Below are 17,661 nucleotides of genomic sequence, written 5' to 3'. Positions count from 1 at the left end.
CAGGAGTGGTGAGTTCCCGTCAGTAATTTGCATGTTTTCCAAATTATAAGCCTCTGAATTAATCCACCTGAACCATGACCAAGAAGTTGGTCTTCTGTTAATGCTATGCCCGGGTTATGTATTACCGATTCCGAATAAACTAACTAAAATAACTAGTTTTTATCTTAGGTCCTTAGGTGAAGTTACTCGACTGCAATAGATCCTATGATTCATATCATAACCGAGTCCTATTTTTGTTGTAAGTCTTTATCCTTGGTCTATAAATATAAATTTTCATAATAACCAAGTATTTTTAGTACTAACATTTTGATTTGGATATTTGATAACAATTCAAAATAATTAGGTGGGAACGGGGTAATTTGCTTACTTGTAGGTTAATTCTTTCTTGCCTTTCTATGAGGGAATGCTTAGTATTATTCATCTTAATAGAAATTCCATACTTTGGAAGGTAATGCTCCTGTAGGTGCCATACATTTTACTTGAATGCTCGACTAGGTCTCGTTTGAGAGCAATATTTTTGCGGCTTCTTTGAATAAAATTAAAATGAAAACCTGAGGTGTAGCTCAATTGGTCTAGTTTTGGGTTTACTCCTCAATGATCACTAATTCGAGTCCCCTTAGGGCCATTGAAGATTTACATGGTCCTTAATTTTAAGGTCCCATGGAATTAGATGAGATGCGTGTAAGTTGATCCGGACATCCACGATTATAAAAAAAATAAAAAATAAAAACAATAAAATGAATGTGTGTGGCTTTTGCCTATGTACACTTTGTATTTTTGGGATGTTGTTTGGACGTTTTCTTTTTACTATATAGTATGTACTTATTTTTTATAAGCTTACTAAAATTATGCAAAAAAAAAGAAGGGTCGATAGTAGTTCTTGAGCTTTAAAAAAGCATATTTGGCTTTCATAAAAGAAAAGAATAAAGGAAAAGAAATAAAAAAGTAGAAGGAAGAAAAGAAAAAGGTCATATTTAAAAATTCACCAAGAATCACAAAAAATAAAAAAGAAAAAAAATAGAAAAAGAAAAGAAAAGCTTATGTTTAAACTTATAAAAAATTATGGAAAATAAAAAAAGAAAGAAAAAAAAAAGGAAAAAGAAAAAAGAAAAAGAAAAAGAAAAAGAAAAAGAAAAGAAGAAAAGGCATAGATGATTGATTATGCTCTCTTCGCCCGTAGCATTCCATGAAATATGATCCCTTGTCTGATCATTGTAAAATTTAAGGCCAAATAAAAAATAAAGAGACTTATTAAAAATTATGATCCATTGATATTGGGAAACCGACAAGCTCTTCATGATCGGATGAAAGGCCAGCGTATCATGTTTGTTAATGGCCAAAATTGATAGTAAGAAAGAAAGTTTATGGTGTGGACTCTGGAGTTGTGGCTGCAAATTTGCCATTGAATTTAATTTAATTTAATTTAATTTTCTGGATAGGCTCTACGGACGTGGAAAAAACCGAGATAGAGCCTCCACGCCAGGTAGTAATGGATTAGGGCTTAACGGTAGGTGGGTTGAGCTCTGCCTCTGCCCCTGCTCCGCTCTGCTGTGGTGTGGGAGAAATGAGTTGCGGGTGTGCATATGCTTGTATTCGCTTCCCCAACTCATATCGCTGGATCAACAGACCGTATTCTTTCAAATACTTGTTGAATTATGGGAATAATGGCAACAAGATTGGAGGTTCCTGGAAAACAGGCCGGTTGGTTTCGAGGCCTTTGGCTAGAAATTTTGGGGGAGAACAAAAAGAAATGGGCAAAGACGAAGCCAGTAAAGATGATAAGAAGCTGAGGGGAATGACAAGTATGATTGAGGAAGGAAATTTGGCAATCCTGTCCTCCTGCTTTGTGGGTCTCCTCACTGGCATTGGTATTGTGCTCTTCAACAACGCGGTGCGTCCCAATACATTCCTTGCATTTCTCGGAAAATGATAATGATTATGAAAGTAGAAATTCACTACACCTGTTGGTTTTGGTACCAAAGCACTTGCTCATCATATTTGAACAGCCTTGGATTTAACCGAAGAGAATCGGAACGGAGGATTCCATCATAAACCTAAATAAGTTGTATTGTGTGTACGTATATATATTCCTTTGGTTATTCATGGGAAGTGGGGATGTCTGGCCTGTTTTCAAAAAACAGTTTCTGCAGTTTTTTAAAAACAATTCTCAGTTGTTTTCGAGAACACAACTTTATTTTGGAACTCAAATATGAAAAACAATTTCCTGAGCTTATTGTTAATGAAAGAACCATGAATAGTTATTGCTCTGAACACTACAATGAAAGTATTATGCATTTATGTATAATGCAAAAGTTTTTAAATTGTTCTCTATATTTTTATTTATTGCTAAGAACTTCTCTATATTCTCTAAAAAAAAAAGTCTATTTTTAGAACAAATTCTCATTAAATTTTTTTCCATCAGAAGTTTGTCTGTAGTGTTTTATAGGTTAGAAAATAGTTTTCTAACTCAAACAGAAAACTATTTTCTGAAGAACAGAAAAACTGTTTTCATGAACAGTCCCAACCGGAGCTTTGTAATTGTTATGAGATGGGTTTGGTCTTCCCACTTGCTATCCATCTAAAGCTATTCCCATTTGGGGATTTGCTGGTGGGTGGTTGGGAAGATTGCCTCCTTGGTGGGTTTATTGGTAATAGATCATCTCTGATGAATGTTCAATTGATAATCTAGCTCACATTAAGTTTGGAGCAACCAAAACAGAATCACTCACTCATTTGTGCAGCCAGCATTGACCGATGGTCACTTTGCCACATCTTTAAGGAGATCAGTGACATTGCTTGTCTTATTATGGGGTTCTTGTGACTCTTGTCATTGGATTTGAAAAATCAATAATCTAGTAGGCTAAAACCTAGAGGGTGTTGAATAAGTGTTTTTTACTTTTATTAACCTAAAAATTGATCATTTTTAATCCAGTTAATTCCTTTGAGAATATAGGGAAGTTTAAAAACAAATCAACACACTAGACGAGATTTTCTATGTGGAAAACCTCCACACAACATGCAGAGATAAAAAAACCATGGGATTATAGACTTCAAATCTAAATCCACTATATGAGAATACGATATACAAATTTACCTGGTAGACGCTATTCTTAAGTGGTGTTTGTTTTTTGGCTGAATAGAAAAAGCCAAAATATTCGGCTTTTTCTATTAAGCTAAAAGTAATCTGTTGACATCGTCCAACATAATTAAAGTAAACTAGTTATCAATAGGTTTAGTTTAGTTATGTTGGACAATGTCAACAGGTTACTTTTAGTTGAATAAAAAAAACTAAATATTTGACTTTTTTTATTCAGCCAAAAAACAAACACCACCTTAAACTTACTTTCCAGTACTTATATTGCATTCCACATCCGTAATGCAACACCTCAGATTTACTTGGTAGACGCTACCCTTAGACTTACTTTCCAGTATCTATACTACATTTCATGTTCGCAATGCAACAACTCATGTGTTCCTAATGGATCTCACCTTAGTGTCTAAAAGGATGTAGATTTCCCTCATAATTCAATAGAAATACGGAAACCTTCTTTGAGGGTTTTGGGAATGGGAAGACAAATTAGGTTATTCTAAACATTTGTATCAAACTCAAAAACCTATTTTGATAGGGTATATATACAAGCCCAATGGCTTGGTGGACCAATTCTAGAAAAATCTCAAATATAAACCTTTAGACATATTCAAAGATGGATCTCCAGAAATTTGGAAGATTCAGGTGTGAGTGCTTGAGCACTGAGACTAGCGCTTGATTGCTTAGGCCAATCTCTTAAAATTTATAAAAAAAACGTTTTTGCCCTGTTTTAAAACAATCAATCCATACCATGCCAACCTAAACAATAACTTGCTTTTCCTGGATCTTTTTTGTACCTACCTGTGTCATCCCATTTGATCAATCAACAACCTTGAGTCTTTAACAAAGAATAAGACACGATCCAGAAAGATCTTATGCCAGAATGAATGGAACAAAATTGTCAATCATAAACTACATAGCCTAATGTACCAACAGGATCTGTGGCTTGGATACCTCTAGTTTTCATCACTATAATGGAACCACTTTAAATTCACTGCTTATTCCACTAAAGGTAATAGACTCGACTTGAGCTACATTCTCCGATTTCTAGTTGTAGCCCTTGTATGCTACTAGGTTTGTACTTCATGGACTTGCCACATGATGCCAGGTGTCCTAGGAGTTCGATCCTCAATTATTTGATTATAAGGAAAAGCTCATGACTTCCTAGGAGGTTTGGCTATAATACACAATTCCTCTCTATTGTGAAATATATGTTAATCTCCCCTATTAAGAGTGCTGGGAGAAGAAAGGACCAGAAGTTTAGAAGAGTCATTTTCTGAAGAAGAGGTGTTTGAAGCCCTTTCCAGCCTTTCTGGTGACAAAGCGCCAAGCCCAGATGGCTTCACCATGGCGTTCTGGCACTTTTGCTTGGATTTTACTAAAGCTGAGATTATGGCTCTTTTCAAAGATTTCTTTCGCCTTGGCACGTTCTAGAGGAGTTTAAACTCCACTTTCCTAGTTCTAATTCCAAAAAAAGGGGGTGCGGAAGAGTTGAAAGACTTTAGACCGATCAATTTGGTTGGGGGACTGTACAAGCTTTTTGCCAAAGTCTTGACAAACAGGTTGAAGTCAGTTGTGAGGGTGTTGATTTCAGATAACCAACATGCCTTTATTCGGTGTAGATAGATTCTAGACGCTGCCCTGATTGTAAATGAGGCTGTGGATTCTAGGTTAAAGGCCAATGTCCTTGGCCTCCTCCTAAAATTGGACATTGAGAAGGCGTTTGATCATGTCAACTGGGATTGCCTTTTTGCTGTCATGTCTAATATGGGGTTTGGAGAAAGGTGGATTAGTTGGATCAGGTGGTGTATCTCCATGCTAGCTTTTCAGTCTTAATCAACGGAACTCATTCCGGCTTCTTCCGCAACACTAGGGGCTTGAGACAAGGCAACCCGCTATCTCCTTATCTTTTCATTTTGGTCATGGAGGCTTTCAATCAGCTGCTGTCTAGAGCTAGTTGTGGGGGTCTCGTTGAGGGGTTTAAGATGGGAAGAAGCAGTGGGGAAGGGACGGACTTGCTCCATCTCCTATTTGCTGATGACACTCTAATTTTTTGCAATGTTAATAGCGAAAATCTGAGATACTTGAGTTGGGTGTTTTTGTGGTTTGAGGTGATCTTCGGTTTAAAAGTGAATAGAGATAAAAGTAAAGCTATCCCCTTAGGAAGGATTGAGTCTTTGGAGGATGTTGTTTCAATGATAGGGTATAGAGTTGGGAAGCTCCCTACTTTTTATCTGGGACTTCCTTTGGGTGCCTCCTTCAAATCTTCTAGGGTGTGGGATGCAATGAAGGAGAGATTCAGGAAAAGACTGTCTTTGTGGAAAAGACAATAACTCTCTAAAGGGGGGGGGGGGGGGGGGGGTAGACACCTTGATAAAAAGTACATTATTAAGTCTTCCAATTTACTTCCTATCTCTCTTTGTTATTTCACAGAAGGTATATGCAAGACTTGAAAAGATTCAAAGGAACTTTTTGTGGGGTGGTGGTGTCTTAGAGAAAAAACCTCACTTGGTGAATTGGAGTTTGGTTTGTATTGATATGAAGGAGAGAGGCTTAGGAATTCGTGGACTTGTGGCTCTAAACAAAGCCTTACTTGGGAAGTGGAGTTGGAGATTTGCGGCAGAAAGGGAGTCCTTTTGGAAACAAGTCATGATCAATAAATTTGGGTTAGAGGAAGAAGGGTGGTGTTCGAGAGTAGCAAGGGGAGGCTACAGTGTGGGGGTGTGGAAAGCCATTAGAAAAGAATGGGAGGGTATTCGTTGCAGATCTCGCTTTATTGTTGGGAATGGGAGAAAGATCAAGTTTTGGAAGGACTTATGATGTAAAGACCAAACGTTGAAAGAAGCTTTCCTTAACCTATATAGGTTGGCGGTTAACAAAGATGAGTAGGTGTCAAATGCTTGGGAGGGGAGTGGGAAGTCGGGTTGTTGGAATCCTCACTTCTCAAGGCATTTTAATGATTGGGAATTGGAAGAGGTGGAGGGCTTGTTCCGAAAATTGCATCATTTGGTAGTGAGAAGAGAAGTGGAGGATGTTTTGAGTTGGAAAGAAAAGTAGGGATGAGATTTTCTCTGTTAGATCCCTCTACCACTTCTTCACTAGGGCCTATAGTGACCCTTTTCCTTGGGGTCTTATTTGGAGGTCCTGGGCTCCTATGAGGGTGAGCTTTTTTGCTTGGGAAGCATCTTGGAACAGAAATTTGACCATCTACCAGCTCAAAAAAAAGGGATGGAATATGCTGAATAGGTGCTACTTGTGTAAAGAGAAAGAGGAAATTAGTGATCATTTAATTTTGTTTTGTGAAAAGGCTACAATGTTTTGGAGTTTAATTTTCTCCCTTTTTGGTGTGTAGTGGATTTTGCATTCTTCAATTAAAAGGAATTTGCTTGGTTGGCATGGTGCCTTTGTGGGTAAGAGGAGGAAGAAGGCTTGGAGGGCTGCCTCTTTATGCTTAATGTGGACCTTATGAAAGGAAAGAAATGAAAGAGCATTCAATGATATCGAACGGTCGAACCAAGCTTGAAAACATTTCTGTTTGTATACTTTTGTAAATTGGGCTAGGGTGTTTATAGAAGATCATACTTTGTCTATGATTGACTTTATAGAATGGCTATATGTCTAGCTAGGGGAAAGGTTTTTTGTCTTTTTTGCCTAGTTTTTTGGCGTTTTGATTGTATACTTCGTGTGTACTATTTTCGTTGTTTCTAGGCGCTTCTAATACAAGCTCTACTTACCTATAAAAAAAAATGTTAATCTTCCTTATTAAATCCTGTTCCTTAACTGATGTTAATGGAAAGATGAAATAACTAATCTTCCTTAGAAATGGAAACCAATTACATCACAAGTTATATGTAGAGTTGGCGATTTAAAAGTCTTTCTTGGCTTAGTAAGGCTCTCTTAAGCAAGTGCAGTTTACGTTGGAAAGAGGAGCTTTTTGGAGACAAGTTATAAGTGGAAAACATGGGGAAGGAAAAATGAGGATGTTTGTCTTGTCACATTAGGGATGGGTATGGTGTTGGGTTGTAGAAAGTTATCAGGAAGGATTAGGATTCCATTAGTAGTAGAATTTCTTTCTTTGTAGAGAATGAGAGCAGGGTGAAGTTTTGGAAGGATAGGTGGTGTGGGGATGGGCACTTCTGTGCTTCTTTTCCAACTTTTTTTAATTTACCTTCATCAAAAAAGGCTTTGAGTACAAGAGTTGTGGGACTAGAGTAGCAAGCAGAGCCATTGGAACTAGTGTTTTTCTAGGAATCTAAATGATTGAGAGATGGATGATGCAGGGTATCTATTTTCTACATTGCAAAGCAAGGTGGTGAATTTGTAAGGAGGAGGATCAAGTAGTGTGGATGGGCTCAAGGAATGATTCCTTCTTTGTGAAGTCTGTCTATATTGTGCTCAAGTTGGGGAGTTTGGGCTCTTTTCCAATGAGGATTATTTGGGATTCATAGGTTCCATTGAAAGTAAGGTTTTTTCTTTAGCATTGGAAACTTGTTGGTGGAAGGTCTTGACTCTTGATTAGTTTCAAAAAAGAGGGCAGATGTTGAATCTTAAGCTTTTAGGATTTTAGACCCATGATGCATATCATGCTCTAACACCTGAATGACGTGCTACATGTGAGAGTCACAAACAACATTATTATAGATAAATTAAAAATGTGTAATCACAAATAATCAGATAGAGGGAGGAATTGAGAGGCCTCTAGTTAATCAGAGCTTTGATACGATGTTGAACATCAGCTTGCCTAAAAGCTTAAGCTGCTAGGATTTGGGTTTACGATGTATATCATGCTCTAACAATTTTAGTTAGTGGACCTAGTTGAATTGTTCTTTCTTAAATGATGAACTACAGTTATGAATTCTATTACCTATAGATGGATTTTGAGAACTAATTTAACTCATTTTTTTTAGGTGCATGTAATTCGTGATTTTTCCTGGGATGGGATTCCCTACAGAGGTGCCTCATGGTTGAGAGAGGAGCCCATTGAAGCTATCTGGGAACGAGTAATTCTAGTACCATTATGTGGGGGTTTGCTTGTAAGTGGGTTAAATGTTCTTCGAGATGCTTTGCAGAGCCCTGGAGACGGAAACTTGATTTCTAATATAAAGGCTGCACTTCAACCATTCTTGAAGGCGGTGGCTGCTTGTGTCACCCTTGGTACTGGAAATTCATTGGGGCCTGAAGGTCCTAGCGTTGAGATAGGTGCATCCATCGCCAAGGGTGTTAGTTCTTTGTTTGATAAAAGCTCCAAAAGAAAGGTGTCTCTTGTTGCTGCAGGATCAGCTGCTGGAATCTCTTCTGGTTGGCATTTCTCTGTTGCTATATTTTTTCTATTCATGTGCATGCACAAATTATAAGTCTCTTTTAACCTCAGCATGAAGCCAACCTTCTTTTAACACAAACTCCAGTTTGGCTTCTAAATTGAGATGTTCACTAACATGTTATGCAAATGTGTCGCTATTTATATTATCATTTGACATGGGGATGTGTGCCATACTGCTTGCTTCTGTTCTTTGTATCTTCATTTTCCTTTTTTTCATCTATAATTTTCAGTTTTATATTTCTAATATTTTACCTGTTGTAAAAAATTTGTTTGTGTATCGGATGTTTGGAAGTTTTATGAATTAAATTGAAGTAATTGGAACTTATTAAGGCATGCTGAAACTCATTGAAACTCCCCATTTGATGATGAGACTTCAGTGATTTCTTTTCTAAGTGAAATTTTTAGAAAGCCTTTGTGAGATCTAAGGTTATCTCTTCTTTTTCTGCCTAATCTGATCTCGTTTTAGATTGAAGAGGTCTATGTGTATAATTCGTTAACTCAGAATTCTTTCTACCTATTATAGCAACAATTGAGTATTCCTATTCTATTCTTAAAACCAATAAGATGTCCTAGTTTAAAAGAGTTACAGCAGTATTATATAACACTTCTCTAATATAACTCAAAAGACTTGAACAATTAAATTTCTGTCAACATTCTCTATCCTCCACATCACTTAGGATGTGCCAGTAGTTCACAGAGAAACTAATGTGCCTTTTCATTATATCACATTACCTGTCCAAGGTAGCTTGCATTATGTTCATTCTCATAATTAAGGTTATGAACAAACTGAGTTGTTCATAAACAGCTTTTGGTTGGCCTCTATATAGGTTTGTTAAGGCTTGTTTTTCAACACAACAAGCTGAAGTTCCACACTTGTTTCTTTAGCACTCCAAGCTCAATCTGACACTCAGCTTGATAAGTTTTTGACCATCCTCCAAATTTGTTTGAGTCTGTCTCTTACATAGACGTTCAGTGTTCCACACTAGCTATGCAGCTGTCAGGTATACAGAATCTAAATGTATCTGGCAATCTCAGCAAAGTCTCTCTTGCTTTCTTACCTCAGAAAATAAAGTGCACTGGACTGCTAACACTCTTAAATTTGTTGAATAGTAAAGCGTTCTCTCCCTCAAACCCTAACAAAATAGGGCATTATGAAGCAACCCATTCTTATTGTTTCTAAATAATAACTAACAATGGAGTAAAGCAACTTACTCCCAAGTCACATGGCTGTCAAAACACAAAGTAGAAACATAACTGTATTTAAGTATCCGATACAGCATTTAGAGGAAAGAATCAATATTTAGGAAAAGAACTATGTCCATGGCATTTGCAACTTGTTATACATGAAGCATTCATTTTTATCATCTAGTAAAAAAAGAAAAAATTGGATTTTATATTCTGTTAATTTTATGACGTTCTTTGTTCTTACATTTCCAATATTTTAAAGCATGCTACAAAGACTGAACTAAGGAATGGAAGTATTCTCTTGTTACCCATATCAATTGCTATCTTAGCATTTAAGTTGATCTTGTGCTTTCACAGGGTTCAATGCCGCTTTTGCTGGTTGTTTTTTTGCTGTTGAATCAGTCTTATGGCCCTCAACAGCAGATTCATCCCTATCACTCCAAAATACTACTTCTATGGTTATACTCAGTGCTGTAATAGCATCTGTAGTGTCAGAAGTTGGTCTTGGTTCTGAACCAGCCTTCAAGGTCCCAGAATATGATTTCCGTTCACCTGGTGGTAAATTATTAATCTCCATTTAGTTTTTAAATATTTTCTTTACATATGCTCACGCAGCTCACCCACTAAACTGTGTATAGACCCCCTGACATTTTGGTGTGTTCTACCTCAATTGCTCTCTTAATACTTTGAATTCCTCTTGGAAGTCCTGTAGTTGATTCCACCTCCACCAAACCTGTTACTACCATCAGTACCACAATTACCTGCACTATAGCCCTCAACCCCATGCTTTACCTTACCATCATCAAAGCCTCCACCATTGCTGTCACCACATTTGCTACCATATGTGGCTGTCACCACTAATCTATTGTTTTTGAAGGACTTGAAGTATTGAGACATACTGAATGGGATTTGATTTGAATATTAAACACGATTTTTCTTGTAATAAACAAGAAAAATATGATATGTAGGATACAAGAGTTTACAAAGAGAGATGCCTATCAAGCTAAAGAATTTAGAAGGGGAGATGAGAGATCCTTTGAAATAGAAGCAGTTCAAGCAGAAAGAAAAATGAAACAAAAATGATCAACAAAGAAGAGATAGCAAACACCCTATACATGATGACCCAAAGGTCTTAAGGAGGAAGATAATCCCCAACAAAACAAAGAAGGGCCGAGGCTCCTCTCTTGGGAAGCCCATTGGTTTCCTAGTTTGCTGATTTAGACTTCTAAGGAACAGAAAGCCCTCGCTGGTGATGTATGCTATCCTCTGCCACTAATATTTGTACCTCCATGACCCACTCCTATCTTGAGCCACCTGAGAAGCTATTTTTGCTGAGCCCTCCTCAATCATTTGGTTTGGGATGCCCAAACTCCAGACTTTAGCCTCTATCACTCTTTCCAGTAGCACTAGAATTATTGCCTCAGTGGCCAACCGGTGCCCACTAGCTTTCAGAAAGCCCTAACAATTGTTCATGGTTTTGAGTGGGCAATCAACACCAATCTAACCAAGAGGCATCCATCAAAGTTAAATTTCAAATGTTCTTCTAGCAGGAGAATCTGGTTGGCCTGATATTGAACCTGCTCTCTGAGGGAGACAAATCAATATTCATTCAAGTAAGATGATACTAAATGGAACACCTGAGAACTCCTTGGACAAAAACATCAAAAGAGTTGTGAGATAACACAAAGCCTCTCATGGGTTATCCACAGATCTACTCCTACCTTAAAGACTCCAGCATTTCTCTTAAGCCAGATTACCCAATAATTTATATAGGATAGCTCCTCTCCTCGAGCATCTCCTCATTAGGCTCATCCTGAAAACCTAGTGAAAGAACTTATCTTGATCTGTGAAATTCTCTTTGTGTTGTGTGGGGGGGAGGGTGTTGAATAGTAGTCCAAGTGAGGTAGCCCCAAAAATTATAATGTATATCCTGATTTTTATTTGTTTTTGACAAATATACCAATTATGAGTAAAAATAGATCAATCATAAGCAAAATAAAAATCAGTCACACAATTGACACATCATGTAACGTGGAAAAATCACCTAGAAACCCCTAGGTATAAAAAGCCACAAAAGGTCTATCAATCACAAAACAATCCACTAAATATGAGAAGAGGATACACAGATTTACCTAATGGGATGCTTCTACTCCCTAAGGTCTTATGCTGTCAGCACCTATACTCTTTTTCCATGTTCTTACATAACACTTTTTGGGCCAACTGGATGTTTTTTCTCCTTTTTCTTTTTCTTTTTCCTTTTGGTGGTGGGTGTGTAGGTTTGTATACCTTGAGTCGCTTTTTTGGCGTCTCTTTATATATGAAATTCTCTTTACTTATAAAAAAAAAATGTTCTTACATAACACTTCACTATGTTCTTTAGTGGATCACCTCAAAAAACTGTATTGAGGTTTCAATGAATCAAATCTTCAACCTTTAGTTCGCTAGATTTCTTTCAAGAATTGTCTTAAAAGATTGAAAGATGAAATACTATGGCTATAGGGATGGTTGATCTCTCATGAATATATTTCAATAAGACAAACTTATTAATTTATACCCAAAAACCTAGGACTTATATTTGGAAAACCATTATACCTTCAATTTTATGAAAATGCCCTAAAAAAATACAAAGATGAAATAAAAATTTTAATAAAAAAATGACCAATGTTCAAACATCTTGCAAGGATTTTGAACATTGAAGTGGACATTTGAACATTTTTAGGGTGCATTTGAATGTCTTGAAGGACGTTTGAACACTCCCTATCAGGTATTTGAGTGTTTAACCTTTGGATCCAATTTTCGACTTCTTTTTTAAAGTATTTGACCAAAGCAAACCCAAGTTTGTCTTTGATAGCCATTTCTTAAACCTTACTATCTCTAAATGCATGTATACCTCAAGCTTGATCAACTCGGAAACCGTTGAAGTTGATTGAGAACAGATAAGACCATTGGAAGTATGATGCACCTGTCACAGTAAGAAATGAAACAAAATTGTCAACACCTAGGAAGAAGATTTTTTTTTTGATGGATAAACCCACAGAAGATATATTAGAAAAAGGTTGCTTAAAAGGCAACCCGAAGCATATAGGGAGTATACATGAGTCACCAAAAGACAAAAGACAAAGGCAAGCACTTACCAGCCCTCAACAAGAACCCAACCAATCAACAAAGTTAATTAAAGAAAGGGGTCCTACATCTAAACAAGACTTAGCCCAAGAGAAGAGACTACAAACAAAAGAATTTTTCATTCTTTGAATTGACAAAACCTCATTATCCAAAACTATCCTGTTTCTTTCCTTCCAAACCGTCCAAAATAAACAGAGAGGAGCTGCCCGCTAAGTCTTTCCACGCTTCCTGTCCACAAAGAAAGCGAACCAACCTAAGAGAGTGTCTCTAACTGTAAGCGGGAGGACCCAATTAACACCAAACAAAGAAAACAAAAGATCCCACAAAACCCTCGCCTTGGGGCAATGAATAAGGATGTCATTTATCATCTCCTCTTCAGCACAACACAAGAAGCACCTGTTTGCTAAAATCCAGCCCCTCCTCTTAAGTTGATCTTGGGTTAGAACCTTCCCCTTAGAAGCTTCCCAAGCAAAAAAACCCACCTTTGTAGGAACACAAGGGCTCCAAATGATGCTCCACGGAAACGGGACTGCACAGCTAGGATCAAGAGAATTGTAAGGGGTTTTACAGAAAAAATCCCATTCTTCAATACTTTCCACATCACTCTGTCCTCCAAACCAACAGCTACCCTCTTTCCTTGAAGGGTTGAAAGGAGCCTCTCCACCGCCTCCACCTCCCAATCATTAAAAGATCTAGAGAAACGGGGAATCCAACCCCCCACATCCCCCACAGAATCCTAGCAATCTGCTACCCACGCATCTTTAGAGACTGCTAAGGCAAACAAAGATGGAAAAGCCTCACAAAGGGAATTATTCCCACACCAAAACAATCCCTATCATAACTCCATAACAGAAGGTGACTGGAGGCACAGGTGGTTGGTCAATTCCCTACTCGAACATTTACACTAGTCAGGGCAGGTGCGCTCTACCAAATGTAACTTTGATTAAGTATTCCTTTATTTAGTAAGAGAATGGATTCTGCGATAAGTAGACTGAAAGATTCGTTCATAATTTGTTTCAAACACAACTCAAGTATTTTTAAATGTGGATATTCTAAGCTTTTATTTTAATTGTATGGTCTTTGGGTGTTAAGCTATTCAATTCAATTTCAGAACTTCCACTGTATCTTTTGCTGGGTATCCTATGTGGGTTGGTTTCGTTGGCCTTATCTAAGTGCACATCTTACATGTTGGTAACTATTGACAATGTCCATAAGGCTGTTGGCATTCCAAGGGCTGCATTTCCTGTATTGGGTGGCCTATCTGTTGGGCTTATAGCCTTGGCTTATCCTGAAATTCTTTACTGGGGTTTTGAGAATGTTGACATATTGTTGGAATCTCGGCCATTTGTGAAAGGCCTCTCTGCTGATCTATTGCTTCAGCTAGTAGCTGTCAAGATAGTAGCAACTTCCTTGTGCCGGGCCTCTGGATTAGTAGGAGGCTACTATGCTCCATCTCTCTTTATTGGTGCAGCAACAGGAATGGCTTATGGAAAATTTATTACTTTTGCCATTTCCCAGTCCAATCCAATGTTTCATCTCTCCATTTTGGAAGTGGCGTCACCACAAGCATATGGCCTGGTATTGTTCTATGATACTATTATATCAGCAAGATAATATTTTATTTTAAGAATTTCATATCTGCCACACCACCAGAAAATTTGAAGGGTGTTTGGATGCATTTCTATTTTCATATTTGTGAAAACAAATGTTATATTCATCGTTGGAAGGAAATCACCTGTTCTACAGAAGTATGAGATCTGCCATCATCATCAGTTTCAGAGGTCCTCTTTGTTTCTGGAAGTGACTCATTATTAATTTTTTTTCAAAAAATGATGGGAAACCTCTGCATCAATATTCAACTTCAAGATTCTTTTTAACCATCTCAATTGTGCTTTCCCTGATCAAAATTATGGAATGGAAACATATCCAAATGAAACCCTTTATAAAAAACTATCTTCCATTGTTTGCTAAATACTTAAAATGATTTGCTCTACTCATAAACTAACTTCTAGATTTGCGTTGTTGTCGAATATACTCTTATAATTCCATACAAATGGTTACTAGTTGTAGGTGGGCACGAACTTTCTTTGGCTTGTCTCTATTAATCGAGAATGCCATAAACCTTTGACTGATATATAAAAATTTTCATTATGTTCTTGCCATTTGTTGCACCTTTTTGCAGGAAAACTGATATTCCTTTGCTTGTGTGGTTTTGAGAAAACACTATTCATTGCTAAGCAGCCTTACTTTCAGCATGTACTGATGTGCTGATTTAGTCCATAGGATAAGGAAAACATGGGGAGTAATGCACCTTGGATCTGATTTTACAAAATTGTCGCCTGAGATATAGCAGAATGGTCAAATGATCCCAAGTTGTTGAAAAGTGGTTTTTTCAAGTTCATTGAGTTGAGTTTATATGACAGAAAGGCATTAAACAAAAAACGGAAAAAAGAAAAAACGGAATTGTAGCATTTGGGATTGAAAACCTTGCAACATGGTTTTAATATCAATTTGTTTTTCTCTTCATTCAATGCTAATATTTGTGATCTTGTTTCAATATGCAAGACCATGATGTGGCTTATTATTGAGGAGCTTCAACTTGCAGGTTGGCATGGCTGCTACTCTTGCAGGAGTGTGTCAAGTGCCTCTCACAGCAGTTTTGCTTCTCTTTGAACTGACCCAGGACTATAGGATAGTTCTACCACTGCTGGGAGCTGTAGGGTTGTCTTCATGGACTACATCTAGGCAGGCTAAAAGAAAGGATGTTGGGGATCCTGGGAAACTTAAAGAGGGAAATGCTCAGAAAACAGATTTATCTTCCCATGACCCCAGTGTGCTCTCTTCTAGTTATTCAGTTGCTGCAAAGGCATCACATGCAAGTAACCTTTGTGAAGTTGAAAGTTCACTCTGTGTTGATGATTCCAATAGTGAGACAAAAGAGCTAGAAAAGAGGATTTTTGTTTCACAAGCCATGAGAACAAGATATGTGACTGTCCTGATGAGTACATTACTTATAGAGGCAGTGAGTCTACTGCTCGAGGAAAAGCAGACGTGTGCAGTAATCGTTGATGATGACCATCTCTTGATCGGTTTACTGACACTTGAAGACATTCAGGAGTTCAGCGAAAGAGAAAAAGCTAGAATCAGGAGATCCAAGGTATTCCATCCTACTTTTAATGAGCTTTTGACCTTAGAATTAATTTTCAAACATTCAGTTATACTGAACTTGGTTGAAATTGAGTGCATGAGCAAATTTCAAATTCAGGTTTAATTGTAAATGGGGAGAAAAGGAAAGAAACAATGAAAATAAGTCCAGTAAGAAGAAACTCAGGGCAAGTCAGGGAGTAAGAAACGAAGAGGAGAGCAGTTTGTTTGCCATGGGAAGTTGCAAATTTCAAATGGATACAAGAAATAGGTTGAAAGTGGTTTTGTGAATTGTTTTTATCTGATTGTGGCAGGGAAAGGACTGCTCAAAGAAAGCTTAATTAGGGAATAATTGAAAACTATATACACAAATTTCCACTTATATTAAAGACTTGCTGATTTTAGGCACTCCAGGTGCTTGGAAATCATTTGATAGATCCAAGTCAGTTTTTGCACCTTGCTTGGCGAACGTAATCTTGACTAATTTGTTGTTCCATTACAGGAGGTTTTAGTATCTGAAATGTGTTCTTTGGATGGTGAAAAATGCCGAGTGCCATGGACAGTAACACCAGGCATGAATCTCTTTTCTGCTCAAATGATCATGAACACACTTGGTGTGAATCAACTTCCAGTTATCTCAGATCATGTTGAAGATCACAAAGGGCATCCAGTTGGCCTCTTGGACAGGGAATGCATCAGCCTTGCTTTCAGGTTTGGATATTAACTTTCCACAATGCGGTAATGATTCATACAGAATCCATTTCAGGGACCTCCCTGCAGATTTATGCAATAGGCTTTGACATCACGTCCCATCTGCCCTCAGCTCTCCTACAGAAACTTTTTTGAAATATCATTTAAAATTAACGTTTACAAGGCTTGATTCAATTTTGAAAGAGATGAATGTATTGTCAAAACAGTTTCTACCACCAGAAAAAGGGCAGAGTGAGGTTATTGCTCAAGCAAACCCTTGGGGGTTTTCTTTAATTTATTCTTGGACATATTTTATATTTGCTTAAGGTTCCCGGTTTCTTTTTCATGCAGGGCAGTAGCAGCCAGAGAATACCTGAGCTATGTTTCCACACCAGAAAAGGCATGATCACTGATTCAGGATCAAAGTTTGTCTTGGTATTAATATCATTACTGGCCAAGGCCATAAGAATTGCTCCAAAGAAGGCATCGCCTTATAAGCTAAAAAGATTTCACGATTGTGGAATCCATCTCCTGCAGGTAAGCTTCACATTTCAGTAATCTGGTTCTGCACAGTAGGTCTGATCTCGCGCTCAGAAGATCACTGATTAAGGAAGATTGGTTTAGTGCATTGGGATTGCAATGCAGAAATCCTAGAGGAACAATATTCTTGAAGGATCTGAAGAGAAGAAGAGAAAAGTGAAACCCATCTTAATCATCCTCATGTGAATCCAGCCACAGAAAAGTTGGCTTTCAATATACTCCTAAAGCTTTTTGTAAAACTTTTTGAGGAAACAAATGATCCCTTTTTTTGACTGCATCAGGAGCTAATTCACTGGTTTCATGGCCTTGTGTTTTGAGTTTTATTTTTGTTTCATCCACTTGTGTTGGGAGTTTTGATTTTTTGTAGTTGACATAGCAAATCAAAACAATGTAATTACAGAGTCATGCAAATGTAAGATTATCATCTTTGAATGTACATAGCCTGAAAAGTTTTAATTTTCTTGAATTCAAGAAAATTTCTTAGTCATAGACTTTACCCTTTTTATTCCTTTTCTGTAGAACAAAGATGAAAGTCTTTATTCACAAAGATAATGTAAAGAGAATTTCAAAT

General features: G+C 37.4%; 1 protein-coding gene across 1 annotated transcript; it reads left to right on the top strand.

The window, feature by feature from the left end:
• Positions 1 to 1,564: 1,564 nt before the first annotated feature.
• LOC100253731 (chloride channel ClC7) lies at positions 1,565 to 17,556 on the top strand. Its single transcript, NM_001280981.1, has 7 exons — positions 1,565 to 1,891; positions 7,996 to 8,386; positions 9,951 to 10,151; positions 13,828 to 14,294; positions 15,322 to 15,873; positions 16,363 to 16,571; positions 16,902 to 17,556. Exons 1-7 carry the CDS (start codon positions 1,565 to 1,567, stop codon positions 16,954 to 16,956), a joined length of 2,202 nt encoding a protein of 733 aa, NP_001267910.1. The 3' UTR covers positions 16,957 to 17,556.
• The last annotated feature ends 105 nt before the right edge of the window (positions 17,557 to 17,661 follow it).

Source organism: Vitis vinifera, chromosome 3 (assembly GCF_030704535.1).
Source record: "Vitis vinifera cultivar Pinot Noir 40024 chromosome 3, ASM3070453v1".
Taxonomy (NCBI): Eukaryota; Viridiplantae; Streptophyta; class Magnoliopsida; order Vitales; family Vitaceae; genus Vitis; species Vitis vinifera.
Note: the sequence above shows the minus strand (reverse complement) of the source record. Positions and strands in the feature narration are given on the sequence as shown.